This window comes from Haliotis cracherodii, unplaced genomic scaffold (genome assembly GCF_022045235.1).
Source record: "Haliotis cracherodii isolate W230 unplaced genomic scaffold, xgHalCrac1.p SCAF_7, whole genome shotgun sequence".
Classification (NCBI taxonomy): Eukaryota; Metazoa; Mollusca; class Gastropoda; order Lepetellida; family Haliotidae; genus Haliotis; species Haliotis cracherodii.
This window is the reverse complement of record NW_027266330.1, coordinates 11,316,363-11,337,358: the sequence shown is the minus strand read 5'-3', so window position 1 is coordinate 11,337,358 and position 20,996 is coordinate 11,316,363. Positions and strand designations below refer to the sequence as shown.

At 40.2% G+C, this 20,996-nt stretch overlaps 1 protein-coding gene across 1 annotated transcript in view; it reads left to right on the top strand.

Moving 5' to 3' along the window:
• Positions 1-20,996, top strand: part of LOC139449114 (inositol 1,4,5-trisphosphate-gated calcium channel ITPR2-like) — a 164,825-nt gene that overhangs the window by 36,112 nt on the left and 107,717 nt on the right. Inside the window, exons 2-9 of the mRNA XM_071230598.1 lie at positions 2,708-2,778; positions 7,489-7,613; positions 9,659-9,745; positions 14,553-14,630; positions 15,593-15,673; positions 15,922-16,025; positions 17,457-17,480; positions 20,074-20,161. Coding sequence (XP_071086699.1) covers positions 2,708-2,778; positions 7,489-7,613; positions 9,659-9,745; positions 14,553-14,630; positions 15,593-15,673; positions 15,922-16,025; positions 17,457-17,480; positions 20,074-20,161 — 658 coding nt within the window. The remainder of the gene's footprint in view (positions 1-2,707; positions 2,779-7,488; positions 7,614-9,658; positions 9,746-14,552; positions 14,631-15,592; positions 15,674-15,921; positions 16,026-17,456; positions 17,481-20,073; positions 20,162-20,996) is intronic.

Here is a 20,996-nt window from a genome sequence, read left to right as displayed (position 1 = left end):
TCTCCCCTTGTATTTTGTACTTGGTTTCTTACAAACTTCATTTTCAATCGAGCACGTTAAGCTCTGTTCTTTTTCCGACCCATCCAAAACGACGTATCATTATTAGATACAATTAATAATCACAATTATCTGGTTATGACTTTGACGCCAGTCGCATATACTAGTATTTGTTTTTCAACTCTCGGCGTGTCAAAACGACACCAAAAGCTGTTTGCGAATTCAGTAATGAATAGTGTTTTTTTCACAGACGCATCCATGGTCACCAGCATGGCTGCTATTGTTTATTGCTATTCATTTCTAAACACTTACATATCACATCGCTGATCAGTTTGTAAGGAAAATCGATAGAGCAGTTCAGGTTTTGTTCTCAAAGCATTCTTCTTTTGTGTAATATCTTGGCAATAGATATTAATTTTCAACATTAGCCTCTGGGAATCGGGTGCTTGGTAGCAAGGCTCGTTTGACTTTTGTGTGAAGGAAGATGTTCATTATTTGCGTGTCGGATACTGCATTATATATACATGGACAGAGCTCAATGCAGAAAAATCGGAGTCCGTGAAAAACCGAGTAGAGAATAGGTCTGCAGCAACCTATGTTCGCCGTAAGAGGCATCTATGATTGACGTAAGGTGCGACTAACGGGATGGGGTGGTCAGGCTGGAATATTGCGGTGTGCGGCGTTAAAAACAAATAAACGAACAAAAAATTGGACGTCCGTTGTTTTCTGTATGTGACGATGGATAAAGGTGTATTACCTTATGAATTAAGTAATCTAATTTGCGTTTATTCGCAGCGGAGAGTTTCGAAAGAGTGAGTGAGTTGGGTTTAACGCCGCTTTTAACAGTATTACAGTTATATCACGGCGTGTCAGCTTAATGTGGGAGGAAAGCCCGAAGTGATGCAGGTTTCAGATGTTTACCACTTCGGTGAAACCCACGAGCACGGGTACGGTGCTGACAAACCTAGAAACATAATCGGGGCAAACTGGGATTCGAACCCACTATCATAGTCTTCTGGCATGCCCAAGGGACGCAACCTTGCACAGCGAATCGCGGCACCTTAGACGACTGGGCCACCCAGTTTCGAAAGAAAGAAAATAAATCTTTTTATGTTTTTACCACGTGGTAAGTATGGCTGATAACAGATATTTAGAATCTAGGCCTAACGGCTTAGCCCATGCCACGGTTTTCGTTTGAACTTTTCCCATAACACGCTAACTAGTGTATTATGCGCGTATTTGGGAGGAAAATTCTCGCGGTAATGTACAGTGTGTATGTCTGAGTTTGAACAAAAAGACGGATTTTGTCACGAACAGTGAACATATCACTCTAAATGAGACAATAATCGATACAGATCTTAACGTCGCTACAACCCCTTACCTAGACAAATGAATATGGCTCTCCCCGATGATGTTTCTAGGTTTATCAGCACCATACCCGTGCTCGTGGGTTTCACCGAAGTGGTGAATGTCTTAGACCTGCATCACTTCGGGCTTTCCTCCCACATTAAGCTGACACGCCGTGATATAACTGTAATACTGTTAAAAGCGGCGTTAAACCCAACTCACTCACTCTTTCGAAACTCTCCGCTGCGAATAAACGCAAATTAGATTACTTAATTCATAAGGTAATACACCTTTATCCATCGTCACATACAGAAAACAACGGACGTCCAATTTTTTGTTCGTTTATTTGTTTTTAACGCCGCACACCGCAATATTCCAGCCTGACCACCCCATCCCGTTAGTCGCACCTTACGTCAATCATAGATGCCTCTTACGGCGAACATAGGTTGCTGCAGACCTATTCTCTACTCGGTTTTTCACGGACTCCGATTTTTCTGCATTGAGCTCTGTCCATGTATATATAATGCAGTATCCGACACGCAAATAATGAACATCAGTATTATGGGTCCAGATCGCTGATAGAGGAAAATCAGCTGGCGTTTGTAAACTCTAAAACTATACTGCCGGGCAAAAGAAAGTATACACTTGAAAATTGGATTTGACCAAAACGTTACAAGCGCTCTCAAAAAGTAACTAGGTTTAAAAAACAGTCGCCGAAATACTGTAAACTAAAGGTCTAAAACACAACTATGATACCCGTATATATCAAATACATCTCCATCGCAAAACCATTTCTTGTAGCCACCATCAAAGACGTGTGTATACTTTCTTTTACCCTCCAGTTTAGATCTATATTCATGGGGTTCTCAGAAAATTGATGTTGGTCAACTTATACAAGGGTAAATTGCGCCCGGATCCAGAAGATTCCGGGGTAGAATAGGTCTTCAGCAACCCATGCTTGCCTTAAAAGGTGACTATGCTTGTCGTAAAAGGCGACTAACGGGATCGGGTGGTCAGGCTCGCTGACTTGGTTGATGCATGTCATCGATCCCAATTGCGTGGATCGATGCTCATGATATCAATCACTGGATTGTCTGGTCCAGACTCGATTACTTACAGACCGCCGTCATATAGCTGGAATATTGCTGAGTGCGGCGTTAAACAACAAACCAACTAACCAACCAACCAACCGGATCCAGTTAGTCCTGCTTTATTAACAAACGTCATTTCGTCAGGAATATGAATAAGGTTATGTCAACATGTTTACCTTAACCTTGAAAAGATAACAAATTGGAGGTTTATGGCAAATTCGGAATACATGTTTCTGAATTGTTTTTGAATTCCTTCTGTATTTCTCTTCCAGCACACTCCACTCTGAAATAGCAGTAGGGTCAAGACAGGACAGAGTGCGGCCAGAAATACCAGACCAACACAGTGAGTTTTTCTACTATCACCTACACATGCATGCAGTTACCATTGCAATTTAAAATTTCCTTACGGTTTTTTAGCCTCTATGAGACATTCTTTTTGATATGTGAAAACGCATTCACAAATATGACATATTCTTCCCTGCTCTGATCAAAGATATTGGATGTTAAAGAAAATGGCATTCTCAGCTTAAGATAGATTCATGAGAATAGATTGTGAAAGGAATCTGTCTCTACATAAAAGTGATGCAATGCAAATACAGCACGGAACTATCCTTCAGATTGGTTCACATCAGTCTGACACATTTGCCATTAAGCAGGGGGTACGTAAATGTGACATTTAAAGTATAACCAAACATATACATTTTGTGAAACTGGGAATGGTTAATCTGATCGATAATGACAGAATTTTCGCTGACCTGCGACACTTTCACTCGCAGTCAGAAAGGGCTCCGTTTCAAATTAAAATAAGTGGTATCTAATTTACAATTAGACTACCTCCAATTTCAAAACACATTATGCTGCCATGACGATAAGAGCTCTTTGAAAACGGTTCTCTCTTGGAATGGGTAGTTACACATGGGCAAATAAGCCAGCTATATTAGAACGCGCCAAAAGGGGTCAAAGGTTGTGAAAAACATTAAACATTATTCAAGTTTAAAATCAGTTACGTGTATTCTTGACTAGTTCAAAATAAAGGTTACAAAGTACATGGTTATTTTTCAAAATAATTGATGAAATAACCCCCAATAGATGTATATATATTTCATTTCTTCGCAACCTGATTCATATTTGCACTGATAAGACTAAATAAATTTCTTTTCTTGGAAATCAACTCCCATTGTAGGGGTAGAAACCGTTTTGCAATATAGTCTCTGGTAGGGGTGATAGGTTGTAAAACTATTTAAAAAAAAATATTAACAAATTTTAATCCAATAAACTTGATTATATAACATGATTTTATCTATTTTAAAGTTATACTTACGTGCCAGTAAATTTGAAATAACTCCCAAACATTAATACACATTTAGAATGACAATCTGGCCACCCCGAAATTCGACCTGGTTGAACTTGACTGACTTCCGTTTAACCGGCTTCACTGTCCATGGCTGCCACTCGTTGACGGTGACAGTACCATTTACAAATTGTATGAATCCAAGACAATTCCAGTGTGTGGTTTTGTTCAACATTAACCTGGTGATTTGCTAATTGAAATGAGCCTGGTGGCACAGCCCCTGCCCCGCGAGAAGACCCTTGAGTATGTGTGAATACCAATGTTTTTAGCTGAAGACAGCGCAACATGAGGAACTGCTGATTTTTGTGACGCAGTTGTCAAGGTATGTTTTGATTAATTGTATGTATCCTGAACTAGATTTCATCATGTTTAAGGGGCGGTCGGGTAGCCTAGTGGTTATAGCGTTCGCTAGTCATGCCGAAGACCCGGGTTCGATTCCCGACATGGGTACAATGTGTGAAGCCCATTTCTGGTGTCCCCCGCCGTGATATTGCTGGAATATTGCTAAAAGCGGCGTAAAACTAAACTCACTCACTCACTCATCATGTTTAATAACCTGTTGTGACCAAGTGCGTGTGCAGTGTACTGTTAAGTGACAAACACATATTATAATATTCCAATATCAATCGAAATACAATGCTAATACTAATAGGTTACCAGCGATATCAAACGATGTACAAGTCTGATAGGTTAAAGGCGGGTATTGTCATCTGCCTGGTTTTAGGCATTGATGTGTAGGCTATTGATAGATCAATGTTTTCATGTGCAAGTTTCTGTTTGAAAGGCATATTAGTTTTAAGGTATCTAATGGTATCTGATTTTTATCCTGTTTTGACCAATCAGAATGAAGCATTCTTCGGCATCACTTAGAATAAGAAGAATATATGTAATCATTTACGTTGTGTTTTATTTCTAGACAAATCATAATGCAATAATTCTGTAATTTCAAGTTACATATTTGTTGTAAGGATCATCAAACACCAAGGAACAAGAGAAAACATGAAGTAACAATGTTTTAGTTTGTCTATGTCGTTTCCGTTAGGCTTATTATGTCAATTTTGTCAACACACTTTTTAATAAGAAAAACAAATGTGTGTCACACTGGATCTTTAATACATTGAAACAACACCTGGGAGTCATGGTTTTAATAGGTTAAGTCGTACTAAGAAATATGATTATTTGAGGACAAGTACCTCTTGTCTTCAGAGTTTAGGTCTTCAGAAACCCATGCGTGTGGTAAAAGGAGACTATGCTTGTCGTAAGAGGTGACTAACGGGATCGGGTGGTCAGACTTGCTGACTTGGATGATGCATGTCATCGTATCCCAATCGCGTGGATCTATGCTCATGATGTCACTCACTGGTTTGTTTGATCCAGACTAAACATTTTTCAGCGATGTTGAACAACAAACAGACAACAAACATTTCCCACTTTGTAGCAAATTTATGGAGCAGGGGTTGAACTTATAGTCCTCAAATGCTATTCACGCTAAAACTGGCCACTATCGAAGGTGGTTGAACAGCGCACCACATGAACTGATATATTCAACTATTTCCTAAGAGTGACAGTAGTTAACACAGGGTATTGTTGTGCGTTGGAGCCGTATAGCCTTGAGATTGGAATGTAAACAGTATTCCCTGTATTGGATGACTCTCAAACCTTCAAAGGCTGAAATCACATCAAACATCAGTGCTGACTGACTGCCAGGCATGCAACTTATGAATGGGAGAACTGCAGGCTTGTCAGTTTACATACAAGTCCTGGTTTGCCCCGATTATTTTTCTAGGTATATCAGCACCACACCTGAGCTCTTTAGTTTCACAAAGTGGTAAACGTCTAAGACCTGCACCACGGTATTGTTATGATGTTTAACATGCGAGTCTAGAATACATCTCAGCAACCCGAGGAAGATTTAAGTACAATACATTCATGTCTGTCAATCTTTCGTCCTTTCAAGTCTTTGTGTCTCAATTGTAGCCTATGAAATGTTCATGGTAAAACCACAGAAAAACTTCTCTGTTTAAAGGTATATAGGTAGAATATCTATTTTCTTTTTTGATTTCCCATTTGTAACACATGAAAACAAAGATAAACGAAGTTGGGTATGTGGCCTTATTTAAGAAATAAATGACTTGTGGTCCTTGTTTAGCATGCAATAAAACTGCAGGGAGAATAAACAATGAGGGGTGCAGGTTTATTCTCGCTTCAGTGTTTTATTGTACGATAAACAACGACCACGAGTTGTTTATTTCTTATTTGAGATATCAACATCATGTACAGCCTCTTTCTGGATTTAAAGATATTTACCCAAATTTTAATAATTATGACTCCCAGAATAGATATCGACCTCGGAAATGTTCATTTTATGAACAGGGTAAAGTTTGGTATTTTCTGTATATTTTCACAATCCTCACGTTAAGTATCTCTGTACCTTTTTTCTTAAGACTGATTGTCATGTCTCTCCATCTTTTGGATGTGATCATTTGGCCACTGCGATTATCTACGTAGCCCAGCTACATCTATGGGGAACAACTTAGCGGTACTAGACACTTCCCTCTAAAAAATAACATTGTCCATCATATGACATTATCAAGTTGCAAACACATATTCGAATCTCCAGAAATGACGTCATGATTCAACAATGTTTTATTGTGAAATAAACCACACTTTGTTCTTTGATTGTTCTTTGCATTTATTGCATAGCTATCATTTAACAGGAAATATGTCATGAATGGCATTTGGTCATCAGGAGCAGTTGCATGAAATGGAATTTTAGAATTGAGAATAACTTTAAAGTAAGGAACCAGAATCAGATGTGTCTGCCCCCCAAAGACCCAAAAACCTTTGGGGTCAGAACCATTATTAGGGAGGTGAGTGACAAGAACCAAGAAACTCACCCATGTGGCCTAATGCTGCAGTCCTCATAGTGATTAACATGATTACACTGTTAAACGCACAGTGGCATACTTCCTTCATGACCTTAGACATGATAGGATCAAAGTCGGCCATTGTGAATGGTGTCTTCAGCAAGCATGTAAAGTGATCTAATGTCACAGGACTGCCTTGACTAACAGTCAGAAAATAGAACTGGTATTACCTGCGTTTCAAGTTTATTTTTTATTTAAATAAGTTAAACTTCACGGTAATGTCAGTCTTTAACCTGCATTTATAAGATATGTCTGCAAAGACCACTTTTTTCTTATTGGTTAATCTGTTTTCTTGATTCCATCAAATGGGAACTTATGTGCTGACCCAAACAAAATATATTTGACAGCAAGAACACTGAGACAAATTTAACAAATATGGCCTGATATTGAGATAACCTCTAGAAAAGCAGAAAAAATCTAAAATGTTGTTTTATGTCGTATTAAGATTTTCAAACCTACCACCCAGAATTTTTCACAATTCAATCCAAGTCTTAATGGATATAGGTCTTAGGTATACCATTGTGCACATTCTAAAAATCAATACTTTTTGTTTATTCTATTTCATTAATAATGTTGATATACATGCATGAGGTCACAATAAATGAATTCTTTAAGAATTGACATGAATATTTTTGGGTGGTTTTGGAAGTATAAATGTAAGAACTTGTGTGCACACACATAGAACTGTAGACAACAGTATGAAATAGGTGACATTGTTCAGCGCAGTAATGCAACGATGATAACACCAGCTATTCCTTGTTTTGTTTCATTTCAGTCGTTGCTTTTGAAGTATGTGTTGCCAACAGATACAAATTAAACAAGAAGTACCACAAACTTCGGACCAAGTCCGAGGAGGATCCAGAAAGCCTCTCCCTCAAAAACAATGTTGCACAGGCCAAGGTAGGTCCACACAAAGTTTGTAACTGACAACCTCCACCCCTTTCCCCTACACCAAACCCCAGACAGCCCTCCTTCAAAGACTTTGCCGCACAGGCCAAGGTATCCTTGCCCCATGCCCAGGCTGCCCCACCCTTACCCTTGGCCCCACTCCCACCCTTAGCCTAGCCCCCACCCTTAGCCTTGCCCCACCCTTAGCCTTGCCCCACCCTTAGCCTTGCCCCACCCTTAGCCTTGCCTCCACCCTTAGCCTTGCCCCACCCTTAGCCTTGCCTCCACCCTTAGCCTTGCCTCCACCTTAGCCTTGCCCCACCCTTAGCCTAGCCCCCACCCTTAGCCTAGCCCCCACCCTTAGCCTTGCCCCACCCTTAGCCTAGCCCCCACCCTTAGCCTTGCCCCACCCTTAGCCTAGCCCCCACCCTTAGCCTTGCCCCCACCCTTAGCCTTGCCCCACCCTTAGCCTTGCCCCTACCCTTAGTCTAGCCCCCACCCTTAGCCTTGCCCCACCCTTAGCCTTGCCCCACCCTTAGCCTTGCCCCCACCCTTAGCCTTGCCCCCACCCTTAGCCTTGCCCCACCCTTAGCCTTGCCCCTACCCTTAGTCTAGCCCCCACCCTTAGCCTTGCCTCCACCTTAGCCTGCCCCCACCCTTAGCCTTGCCTCCACCTAGCCTGCCCCACCCTTAGCCTTGCCCCACCCTTAGCCTTTCCCCCACCCTTAGCCTTGCCCCCATTAAACCCCATTTCACCTCATGTACCCGCTTCAACACTGAGCCTTGCCCCCACCTCCTCCCTGACCCACACACTGATCCTTGGCGAGCCTCTCCCTTAACAATACATGTAATGCATACCTGTACCGACCCCAGCTCCTCCAACACCACCTCATGTCACATGGTGCCTATGATTTTATTATGGAGTTACCTGGTGGCTGCTTCAAGGCAAAACTTCTCCGATCACCATTTCCCCTTTTGAGCCCTTTGAAATTTTGGTTTCCAAAACTTGTGAAAGATGCATCTGAAGTCCAAAATATTGGTTTGGCTATCAGCAGAATAACATTGGATGCCAGGTGGCTTCAGGAAAAGAAAATGAGACATGTTGCTTCACCTACCCTGTTACACCAAGTAGCCCCACCCCCTGCCCCCCTGCCCCCACACTTCCTCCCCACCCCCCCACAACCTACCCCCCCCCCCCATCTCAAACCCCCCAAATACCCACACCTCCTACCACACACACACACAAATACAACCCCCCCCCCCAAATACACCCACCTGCTCCCCCACACCCAACAGTTCATCTCCCCAAGTGCCCACAGCTCCTCCCCACCCCACCACCTACCCCGCCCTCATCTCAGGACATAAGTACAGACTGCTGTGCCTGCTTTACAAAAGCATGTCAGACTTGGCAAAGCTTTGCTAAAGTCAATAGATAAGTTATACGTCTATTTCCTATGTGGAGAGAGAATTACCAAGAGATTAATTCAGACCAATATTTTGTCTGCGCTGAGATTACACAGTGTCTGGTGCCTCTTGATGCCTACCAGACAACGACACATCGACACATCAACACATCAACACAGCAGCAATATGTGGATTTCTCTGCATCATCGTGTGAAGAAGTCCCTGTTTACCCTTCAATTCTGATGCTTGAACAGTTAATGTTGTTTTATTAAATAGTGTTTTTAATCCATGATAGTTTACATGTATGTTTTCACAAATGTGTCTTTATACAGCCATGTTGTATTAATATCAGTATTGCTATTAAAAATTCTGAATGTAATGCTTCAGATATTATTTGTAGTGATGTCTCATCTGAAATATTATCTACTATCACAAATTCCATTATGTTTGGTGATATTTAGATCATATCGATACCTGCCATTTATGTCATCAGTTTAAGAAAGATTTGTTGGATATCAATTACCACTCTAAAAATATATAATCACATAAATAAATAAGCTGTGACAGTGTCTGTGAGGAGGTTATTCTCATACCTGGGTTCTATGTCTGATTCTGGCGGTAATTACAGGTGTAAATTATTGATGTGTTGACAGATAGCAGCACAGGCGGAGGAGGAGGACAATGCACTGGAACAGAAGAGGCAGCTGGGCAAGAAGGTCCTGTATGGACAAGTTATACAGGTAATAAACAGGTGTCATAGACTGGGTTCAGTCTCTTGTAACGAGTTATATAAGTAATATACAGGTGTCATAGACTGGAATCAGTCTCTTGTAACAAGCTATACAGATAATATACAGGTGTTATAGTTTGGAATCAGTCTCTTATAGAAACATGTTATACAGGTAATATACAGGTGTCATGGACTGGAATCAGCCTCTTGTAACAAGCTATACGATAATATACAGGTGTCATAGATTGGAATCAGTCTCTTATAGAAACATGTTATACAGGTAATATACAGGTGTCATAGACTGGAATCAGTCTCTTATAGAAACATGTTATACAGGTTATATTCAGGTGTCATGGACTGGATTCAGTCTCTTGTAATAAGTTATACAGGTAATATACAGGTGTCATAGACTGGGTTCAGTCTCTTGTAGTAAGTTATACAGGTAATATACAGGTGTCACAGACTGGGTTCAGTCTCTTATAGAAACATGTTATACAGGAAATATACAGGTGTCATAGACTAGGTTCAGTCTCTTGTAACAAGTTATAGAAGTAATATACAGGTGTCATAGACTGGAATCAGTCTCTTGTAACAAGCTATACGATAATATACAGGTGTCATAGATTGGAATCAGTCTCTTATAGAAACATGTTATACAGGTAATGTACAGGTGTCATAGACTGGAATCAGTCTCTTATAGAAACATGTTATACAGGTAATATACAGGTGTCATGGACTGGATTCAGTCTCTTATAGAAACAAGTTATATAGATAATATACAGGCCAACCACTGAGACCAAAGCTATTTTAACAGTTTTTGTTTATATCACACAACAAACCGTGTAAAATATTTACCATCTTTTTAAATTCCATGTATTGTCATCAGGCAATCAAAAGTGCTTCCTATAGTCACCCGTCAATTATAGACATTTTAGAACTACACAGCAAATCTTCTACTAGGCAATACGACAGTGGTTGTTGGCGGGGATGCAAAAGCCGATGCTGCAGCTAGAGCAGCCCTAGACAAGCCATTATCCCTGCTTTCTATCCTATTATCTTCCAATCCGACACAGTGACCTGAACCCAACAATTAAAGTTTATGTTCGTGATCGCATGCATCAAAGGTGATGGGACTTGAGTATTTTAAAATGAATGTAAACTGTCCCTTCCTGAAACTTTTTGAACAATTGAGCCTTCCATATTTCTAACAACAACCAAGTGAAATAAGTCTAAATTTCACTTACTTGCTGCCACTGATGGCAATTGACATTTTACTAGCACTTCAATCATGTGCTGTCGGTGACAGTCACTACAAACTTACAACAGACTCTTCTGTCACATGACATGTCATGTTGTCATGCTACACACTCACGATGTGACAGGCTTAGTTACTACAGAACCCATAGCAACAGTAGTTCATGTAGGATTTAGTGAGTAAGTGAGTGAGTGAGCATGGTTTCACGCCGCTTTTAGCAATATTCCAGAAACATCACGGCGGGGGACACTAGAAATGGGCTTCACCGTGGAAGACCAAAAGATGGTACTTGTTGTTACCCTGTCTGGTGCTAGGCATAAAGGGGCTAAAACAAGGACTGGTCGGCTCGGAGTCAGTATACTGTGTCTGAGTGGGGTATTCGTATTAAACTGCAGCATGGTATCTCAGTGAGGTAGCACTAAAAATCGGCAATAGTCCGGACTAGTACACGCACGCACGCACGCACGTCGTTATATAAGTGCAATAATCTTGGATGCGACGTTAAACCCAATTTTACCTCCCCTCACCTCATATATGGGGCAGGGGGTGACGGAACCTGTTTTTTTTGTGTTAAAGTAAAATGTGAATAAAATGTTTCAGGATTCCACCTAAATTCAGAGTGAAAACTTGTAGACATACATGTCTTTGAAGCTGTGGCCGAAAAATATTCTCTTACAAAAATTCTCTCTATTAAACTAGTGACAGGTTGGCCCACTTATGCCAATATAGGGCATTAACTGCTGCCATTCAAGTTATACTTTCAAAAACAAAAGACAATGTGAGCTCCAGGAACTGATGACTGCTTAGTTGATTGGTTACGGAAAATTGACCTGTTTTCCTGTTTTGTTTACAAGCATCCCCAAGGTGAAACTGGGGTATTTTCAACATAGACATGTAGTAGCAGATGACACAGCAACTATTGTCAGTGTTCAACATGGACAGTGATTGCTTGATTGATGACATCGTAGAGTGCATTGTGTGTCTGGTGACCATGGTGACAAGGTGCTTTCAGAGTGTTGATAGATGTATATGAGGAACAGAGAGGAGGGAGGACCATTTCAAAATCAATGACATAAAACTCAAACAGTTTAAAATTGTTATTGACACTGAATTCACTATTCGGTTATTCCTTTTTATCTAAGACACACATATCTTGAAATTCCATTCTTCATAACATCAATTAGTGTTCAAACACACATTGTTATGACTCGACTTATATGAGATTTCATAAAATAAAGCAGAGAAATATTTTGAGATGGTCCCTGCAATGACTCTTGCAATGACAATGTATAGAGAAGCGGCCATGCTGGAAAACATTTATACAAAGTGCTTAAGGCACAAAGAGACTATTGATTTTGTTTAATTTGAAACACCAAAGAAATTCATCACTGAAGTAATCTTCATTATTTATATAGTGTAAGTGTTTGGACAGTAGAGGTGATCTGTTAAAGGGGAACTTGTTCACAATGCTTTCGTGTCAGGAACCGTCCTGGATTCAGGTCATTGATTGAATTATTAGGACAATAAAACATTCTTTTGAATAAATTTGAACTGATTTATTGTTGCAAGAAGGTTGTTTTTCTCTTGTTGATATTTTAGTTACTTATGATATTCACAGGTACCTTATTTAGTTATTTAGCCCTATTCTTGCTCTGCTTGTAATATACTCACTGTCAAAAGAAACGCTACCGTAAAAGCTTATAGAGAAGTATGTATGTTAAAGAGAGATGTTTCCAATGTGTACCACTTAATGACAAGACTGACAATCAGTCAAGTGTTTACACAGTGTCTTTATGCTGCAAATGATTGCCAAACTTTACACGCTAATCCTGCATGAGACAAATGGTGCATCTCGAGTCATGGATCTATGACGTCACATGTGATGCGTTCATGAGTGTAGAGTCACACAACATACCAGTATATCCGTTTGTGCAACGAACCAATTTCTAATTTCTCTTGAATATGAGTAAGTCTTCATATATTAACCAACATGTATGGTGTTCTGTTTCTTTTGTTGGTGAGTATAAATTTGTATCAGGGTTCAGCTGCACTAAGTGTAATTAGTACGATGATGGACTTAGCTATTAACTGAAATGTTTACTTATAATCATGGTTTGTCCTGAAGTCCCCAGCAATACAAATGGATGATTTAATATGCATGGTATTTCCACCTGCCGTGCCATCAGAAGCATAGGCCTGAAAAACAGCATAGATTGTGCCTCCAGGAATTTTCCTAAAACTAATGTTTTAATCCTGAATGCATGGCTGTGTTTCTTGCAGTAAAATAATATCTTTGATCATCCAAGCCTGGCTTCCACTACAGATCCTGCTTGGGTGACCTCAGTTTATGTCCCAGATGATGTTGCTACAATGAAATTGCTTTGTAGCGACAGTCGTTTGTCCAAGTTTACTTGTCGCAATTTCGCAGCTGGGGTTTCTTGTCCTGCCTGGGTCGCATTGAACAAACAGAAGGTGTTTTGATTGATACTGGAACTTTATATAAGCACAAAAATGTTACATTGCCTCACATACAGTTACGAAAAACACCGTACGAGCCCATTAAGGGGTCGCACATTTATCGCACACATATTGCATCGCACTTTTAATCGACTTGGCAGCTGATCTCGCACCATTAACCATGGCAGAAGGGAGATAACTCCACAATTTGACAATGAACGCACACCACAAAAAATATTATTATGCTGGCAGTTACATGCTTCACTAATCTCCCTGCCACTGAAGCTGGTTAGCTCTACTTTTCATATTCAAGACACTGCTTATTACTGTTTGCAAACTGAAAAAGTTTGAAGAATGATTGTGGATGATAAATAGAATCTCACCCTTGTATCTACCAAGGACTAATATGTCAACACTTGTAGATAAAAGTAGTTTAACTCTTTTCAAGTAAAGACAAACAACTGTGTTGGGGAATAGGAAAAATTTATTTATGTGTTTAAAAAATGTGAAAATACCTCCCTAACGAAAAAGTACAACATGAAACAATAATTAAAAACTAACAAGCCCTGGGAGGGAGGGTGGCATTCTTACTTTTGCCTGCAGGGGGAAGACTGCGAGCGTTATGGGTGAGGCGCAGCGCCCTCACGGTAGCAGAAGCAGGTGTGGACTGTGACCTGAGCAGTGAATTGGCTGCGTTGTGCTTACTGAGTTAAACCTAAATAAGGCTTTACTCATTATTTACCACAATATCCTCTGCACTCGGAGAGTTGAAACTTTTGTCTTGATGTCTTGATGTTGTTGATCTTGGAAGACACTTGGGTGAGCTTCGCTATTAGTCATCACGTGACTCACTGGAACACCTTGAAAAAACCATGATTGACAATGCTAATTATGGGCATAGCCCTAGGAGAGTCAGTGTTCAAGCACCCCAATAGGAATAGTACATGCTGTGTTGCCATGGTTACCATGTGTCAGTCAGGAGGTCATGGCATATAGTACATGACAAGGGGAAACAACTTTGTTTTTTCAGTCTGATGGCGGCAGTATATTTTTATGAAACTGTAAAACAAAAGACAATAATACAAGCATGTTATTGTTGTTTCAGCTGCGCCACCTGTTCACGGGGAAGTATATTCATGTCAGCACCACCAAGACTTCCCAGACTGAAAGCAACAACATGGCGGTAAGCAGCAACATCGTCGACAGAAATAGGAACTGAAAATATATATCTCATGACATTCATGCCAGCTTGGACTGTAATGGTCAGCCTTGTATTTTTGTCCACAAACTGTTTTCTTAGAATGTATTTTATCGGATACCTTCCGACAGTTTTGTAAGGATGTAACAAACTCCTTCTTGTAATGGTTTCTTAGTCTTCAGATGCCAGTCTTAGCCACCTCATTAATATAATGGTGTTTGGGGGCTTACCTCGCTGACTGCAATGTGGATATGGAACTTCTGGTTTCACAAATTTTTTCGAAACGGACATCCAATTTTTTATGTTTATTGTTTTCTTGAATCAAAGTGAAGACTACAAGGACAAGTTTCATGTTTTGAATAGTCATGCCGCTTGCTGTCTGCTCTGTTGCATGCAGCCATAGTTACGTAGTGTGTGTGTTATCCTGTTTTCTATTATTCTGATTGGCTGATATGGATTCAAAATTGAATGTTATTTATTGATACGGATTTTCCATCACCTTGCATCAGTGCACCAACTTGCCACATTTGAAATTACGTGTAAAAATAGTATCGGGAACTTCCATTTATCAGACTTCCATGATTTGATACAGTTTGTGATGGTTGTCGATAAAAAGAATATTTAGCATAAAACAGACATGGTGGATAAGCATATTATATTATGCATGTGTCTGTTTGTTTTATTTTACACTGGAACCAGGGGAGTGGGGACTCTTCAGTGTTTATTATTAGGGTTATGATAAGGACCCTGGACTTCCATGGTTAGTTTGAGCACAGGATTTTTTGTAGTCTATGGGTTAAGACTGCTTTGTGATGTGAGCGCAGAGTTTGTTCTTGGAAAGGAACATTTTCTTGATGTGTTCTATTAGGATAAAAATGTGTTTGACTTTTTACTTTCCCCAAAATATGATCTATTAAGTGTTGCAAAATATGTGGTTGATGTTCCAGGTCGACCTGTTGCATGGAAATGCCAAACATGCTCAGTTCCGGATCATGCCGAGATACAAGGTCAAGGCCGAGGGTGATGTGGTATGTATTGTGTCCTTGAACTCTGTCAGATAAAGATGCTTATGCAGCAAAGGGTGTTTGGTACATGATGGTATGTTTTGAACCGCCTCAGATCATTTAGCTCACCAGTTCACTAAAACAGTCCAAGCATGATATTCTGTAGATTTGGAGATGAATCGGATTTAAGGTACCATGTAAATTGCTACATTCAACTGATTCAAGATGGCTGCCAGTGATGCCAAAGGTTAACATGCTGTATGTATTTTCAGGTCCAAATTGATGATCAGATTGTGTTGGACAGTATCAAGTCCTCCGGACAGTTCCTGCACGTCAGTCGCATTCTGCTGGGGTCCAGCTCTGTATATCACAACAGGTCAGTACCTTGACCATTTGCTTCATGTATTAGGCTGTTATAGCATTGGCGCCAACATTGCCGAATTGTGAAGTCTTTTGAAAAGTAACACTAGAACTGAAGCAGCAGGTATATTGTTTCAGTATGTTTCACTGACCTTGAATTGGTTTGGCCTTGTCACTGTCCCTGTTTCCAATATGAATGTATAAAAATACCATGGAAATTCTGAAATATATATAAAAGTACTTTTAATTCAATTTGTAAATATCTGGTACTGATTGCACTGGTTTTAAAACCAGTTGTTTGTAGGTTAAAAAAGAACAAAGCAATGAAATGTCACAGAAATTCTGCAAGAGATTCAATCTTAAAAATGTTTTGAAAATTCTTAAATGTATTAGACAGTTGTCAATATTCAGTTGGTATTGTTTCCTTAAGGCTACTGTATGATTAAGTTGAAATTATTATATTCTAGAATGATATATCGGATATATATCGGATAGCATGACATGTATGTTACTTACAGTGGACCTCTGTGCACAGTCTCGATGTTTTCTCTATGCCTGAATAATTCGGAGTTGGGGTTCAGAGGCATTTACTAACTGCTTGTGTAAATATTCTTTTTAAATATTCCCTTTAACTTCATTCATCCAGCTGTGTCTGCAGTTGGAACTGGCTGGACCTTATTGTATATCCTTGTAGGCAATATTAACATTATTCCCAGGCTGCATCCATTGTTGCTCATAATATCAATCACTGGATTGTCTTGTCCGAACTCGACCGCTGTCATGTAGTTGTAATATTGCTGAGTGGCGTTGAACAACAAATGAATATGAAGTTTGAGTTTGATCTAGCTGGCTGGGACAGCCTACTGGCCCAAGCGTAGCCCCCCTTTAAGTTAATGAATTTAATGAGGTTAACAAGGTTAATAAGGCTTCATTGCATATTCCGGGATTATTGTTCATGAAAGTGTATTCATGAAAGCTCTCACACAGATTTTCATCCAGGCACCTTACTTTAATAAAAATATCTTTTCACTACTATGTAATGAAAATATTCCTTGGAATGCGACATCTAATAACATTAAGTTCAAACTTATCTGCTTCATATAAAATACTGGATGATAATCTTGAATCTATTGTGGCCTTCTCTGGGAAATGTGCACACAGATTTTAAAGACAGTCATTGTTAATACTTCATGTTTACTTCATGTTAAATATTCCTTGGAATCCGAGATCTTTTAACATTTATTTCAAACTTATCTGCTTCATATAAAATACTTGATGATAATCTTGAATCTATTGTGGCCATCTCTGGGAAATATGCACACAGATTTTAAAAACAGTCATGTTAATACTTCATGTTTACTTCATGAACATGGTAGTTTTCTAGCAGTAGGCCATCTGTTGTTGTGACATGAGTACCACTAATCTGATACACACATGTTGTTACTAGTGCAGTGACCAAAGTGTCGGAGAGGTAGGTAGCGTGTATGTTTCCTGACTAGACTGTACATCTCTTACTGTCCGTGCCTTGTCCCTCCGTCCTGCTGTAAACATCTGCACACAGTGTCACCGACAGACAGTGTCAGCACATCCATGGTGTCGTACCGCTAGAGGTTTGACCTGCATTAGATGTTGTTTGTACTGATATGAAAATACTGTGTGCTTTAATGATGTTAGTCTTTAAAAACCTGCTTGTCCATTGTTATTATTTTCCTTGATCAGAATCTTAAAAGATATATTGTCATTATTTCAAGCAGAATGACGATAGAGCCCTCTTTTAATATTATGTATTCTTTTTTTGTCCTCTTAAAGTATCTTTTTGGTTTTGGGTCGCAAGAGCCCAATTTGTCTAGGAACTGCTGTTTGTTATGTGGAGTTGCCTCCCTTACCCATGCCTGGATTAGCTAGTTATGCATTGAATATATCACCCCCTGATATGTTCTGAGATCTATCAACACCATTCCTACTTTCGTTGGTTTTGTCAAAGATGGAAATGTGTATTACCATGGCTACCAGTCTTGTTAGGTTTGCCAACACAATGTTGTCACGCCTGGATGTAACGGGAATTCTGTTCAATTGGGAATTACATCAAATTTACTTTCGTCCCTTTTCAATGTTCTTTTGTTTGTTTCTTGTCAACTGTCAACTTAGATAAGTGTTAGAGTTAGTTTCTTGTTGTCTTTGAACACATAGTTCAGCGTTAGTGTCTTCTTGACTTTCAACACATTATAAATCATTAGTCATTCTTTTAATTACTTAGAATCTTTCCCTCATTATATGTGTCTAAATATGCTTTGTTTAAAAAAATATTTTTTTACTTTTGTGAGGTTTCATTGAAAAGTACTGGTAGATTGTTTTGCATTCGTCTTTACAGGAATTTACTGATCATAAAATTCATGTCAGGGTAATAATTTAGTGCGCTCAGAATGTATGAAATGACAGAGCATCTTGCTTGACATCGTGACAACGTATGTGTTATGCTTCATGGTCCTGCTTCCATATAGTGCTTCCTTGTCAGGCCATGGTAAGGGTCGGACAACGTTCGGACATGTTCAGGGTAGGGCTCATTTGACTGATTGATACACTCTCACTTCCAAGTTGACCACTGATTTACCCCATGTGGTAGGGCTGGGACAGGTAACTCAGGTACCCAGGTTGGGTGGTTACTGAGAAGGACCCGGGTACCCACAGGACTACCCGGACCCGTGATTAGTCACGTGATCTATTGTTTAATGACAAAAATTATCTTGAACTCTATGATAACACTACAAGTTACTAATGTTCGATTTTCTTTCTGACTCTTCAGCCATTCCATCTGATTTTTCATATGGCTGAGTAAAGATATAACTTATTCACCTTCAGTGTATGAATGACCAGATTGTTTAATACGTGTATCTAAATACGTTTTGACAATGTTATGCTAAAAATGTTCCCAATAGGACATTTTGAGACATCTCCTGAGACCTACAGTGGGTACCCGGGTTGGGTCGGGTAGGGGGGTGGGTACCCGGGTAGGGCCGGGTAATAGGGGGGTGGGTACCCGGGTAGGGTCGGGTAATAGGGGGGTGGGTACCCGGGTAGGGTCGGGTAATAGGGGGTTGGGTACCCGGGTAGGGTCGGGTAATAGGGGGGTGGGTACCTGGGTAGGGTCGGGTAATAGGGGGGTAGGTACCCGTCCCAGCCCTACCATGTAGTCATGGGTGATGGAGGAACATGGTTTACAGAAGTTGTCAAATTTTGCCGATGCAGGTGGACTTGATGAACCATGACATAACTAACATTCATTCGTTCACCCACTGTTCAGCTCGGGATGTTTTTCTCAATCATTTCCAACACATATGTTAGTCCTGCTATTGAGGGAGGGTGTGTATCACTAGTCAACATTACCATGACTGTTTTGTCTGGTTTAAGTTTACTTCCTTACAAGCAATCTTGATGTAGCTGTTATATTGCTGACTGTGGCATAAAACAACATTCACTCACTTACCTGGTGACCATGAAGATCTAGAGTGGAATAGGTCTTCAGCAACTCATTTTTGCTGTAAAAGGCGACTGTGCTTGTCGTAAGAGTCAACTAACGTGATCGAGTGGTCAGGTTCGCTGTCTTGGTTGATGCATGTCATCGTATCCCAATTGTGTAGTTTGGTGCTCATCATGTCAATCTCTGGATTGTCTGGTCCAGAATCGATTATTTACAGACTGTCGTCATTTAGCTGGAATATTGCTGACTGCGTCGTTAAACAAACAAACAAAACAAACAAACAACTACATACCTGGTTGTAATATATTTTCATGACAGATGTAGAGTTTGGGATCAGAATTCCCCAATACTTGACGAAGAGCCAACTTGTAGTGTATGGTTGCTTGACTCAGTTATTTACAGGCCATCACAATTTAAATGAAGCTGGAACACTGAGTATTTCACTGAATAGTTAATGCACAGCTTACCTCCGATGTTTGTTTTGAAATGTTTGCTTCAGTTTGTCAATGACCAAGTTGATTTTTCTCTAAGTGTTCTCGTTGTTGTAAAGTACATCAATGATGCATTTCTCTTGTGTTTGTGGCAGCTATGAGCTGAACCTGTCTGTGCGGCAGTCTGGCTTCACCGTCTACAGGAAACACAAGCCCTCCACGGAGGATGAGAACAAGGTCAAGGTAACAAGTCAACCCTCATTTCTCATGTTTCTAGGAGACAGCTGTATACTGTCATCAAAGAGTGTGTACACTCACATCCTTGTTTAAGGCTTCGTGGGGGGCACGGGTGGCCCAGTCGTCTAAGGCGCCGCGATTCGCTGTGCAAAGTTGTGTCCCTTTGGCACTCCAGAAACCTATAATTGTGGGTTCGAATCCTGGTTCGCCCCGATTATGTTTCTAGGTTTGTCAGCACCATACCCGTGCTCGTGGATTTCACCAAAGTGGTAAACGTCTGAGACCTGCATCACTTTGGGCTTTCCTCCCACAATAAGCTGACATGCCATGATATCACTGGAATACTGTTAAAAGCGGCGTTAAATCAAACTCACTCACTCACTTAAGGCTTCGCTATCTGCCTGTAGTAGGTATTCTAGAGATGATCAGGGATCTCATGGGTAGAAACAAATGCACTCAGTACCCTTTTGTCAATGCCCAACCTCATTACAACAGTAATATGCCACACAAGTAACGTTCTGTATTTTTATTCTCAGCATCATCTTTCTCAACATACATTCTGACACGGTAGTGTTTAACTTCTCTTCAGTACCAGCTGGAGGAATGGATGGCCCTGTCATCCAAGGTGTCCAGTCATACAATTCGTAGTGCAGAGTTGCGTCCCTTGCACATTCCTAAAACAAACCTCTGATCCCGGTTCACTTTGATTATGTTTCTACGTTTGTCAGCACCATAGCCGTGCTCGTGGGTTTCACCAAAGTGGTAAACGTCGGAGACCTGTATCACTTCATGCTTTCCTCCCACATTAAGCTGACATGCCCTGATATTAATGGAATACAGA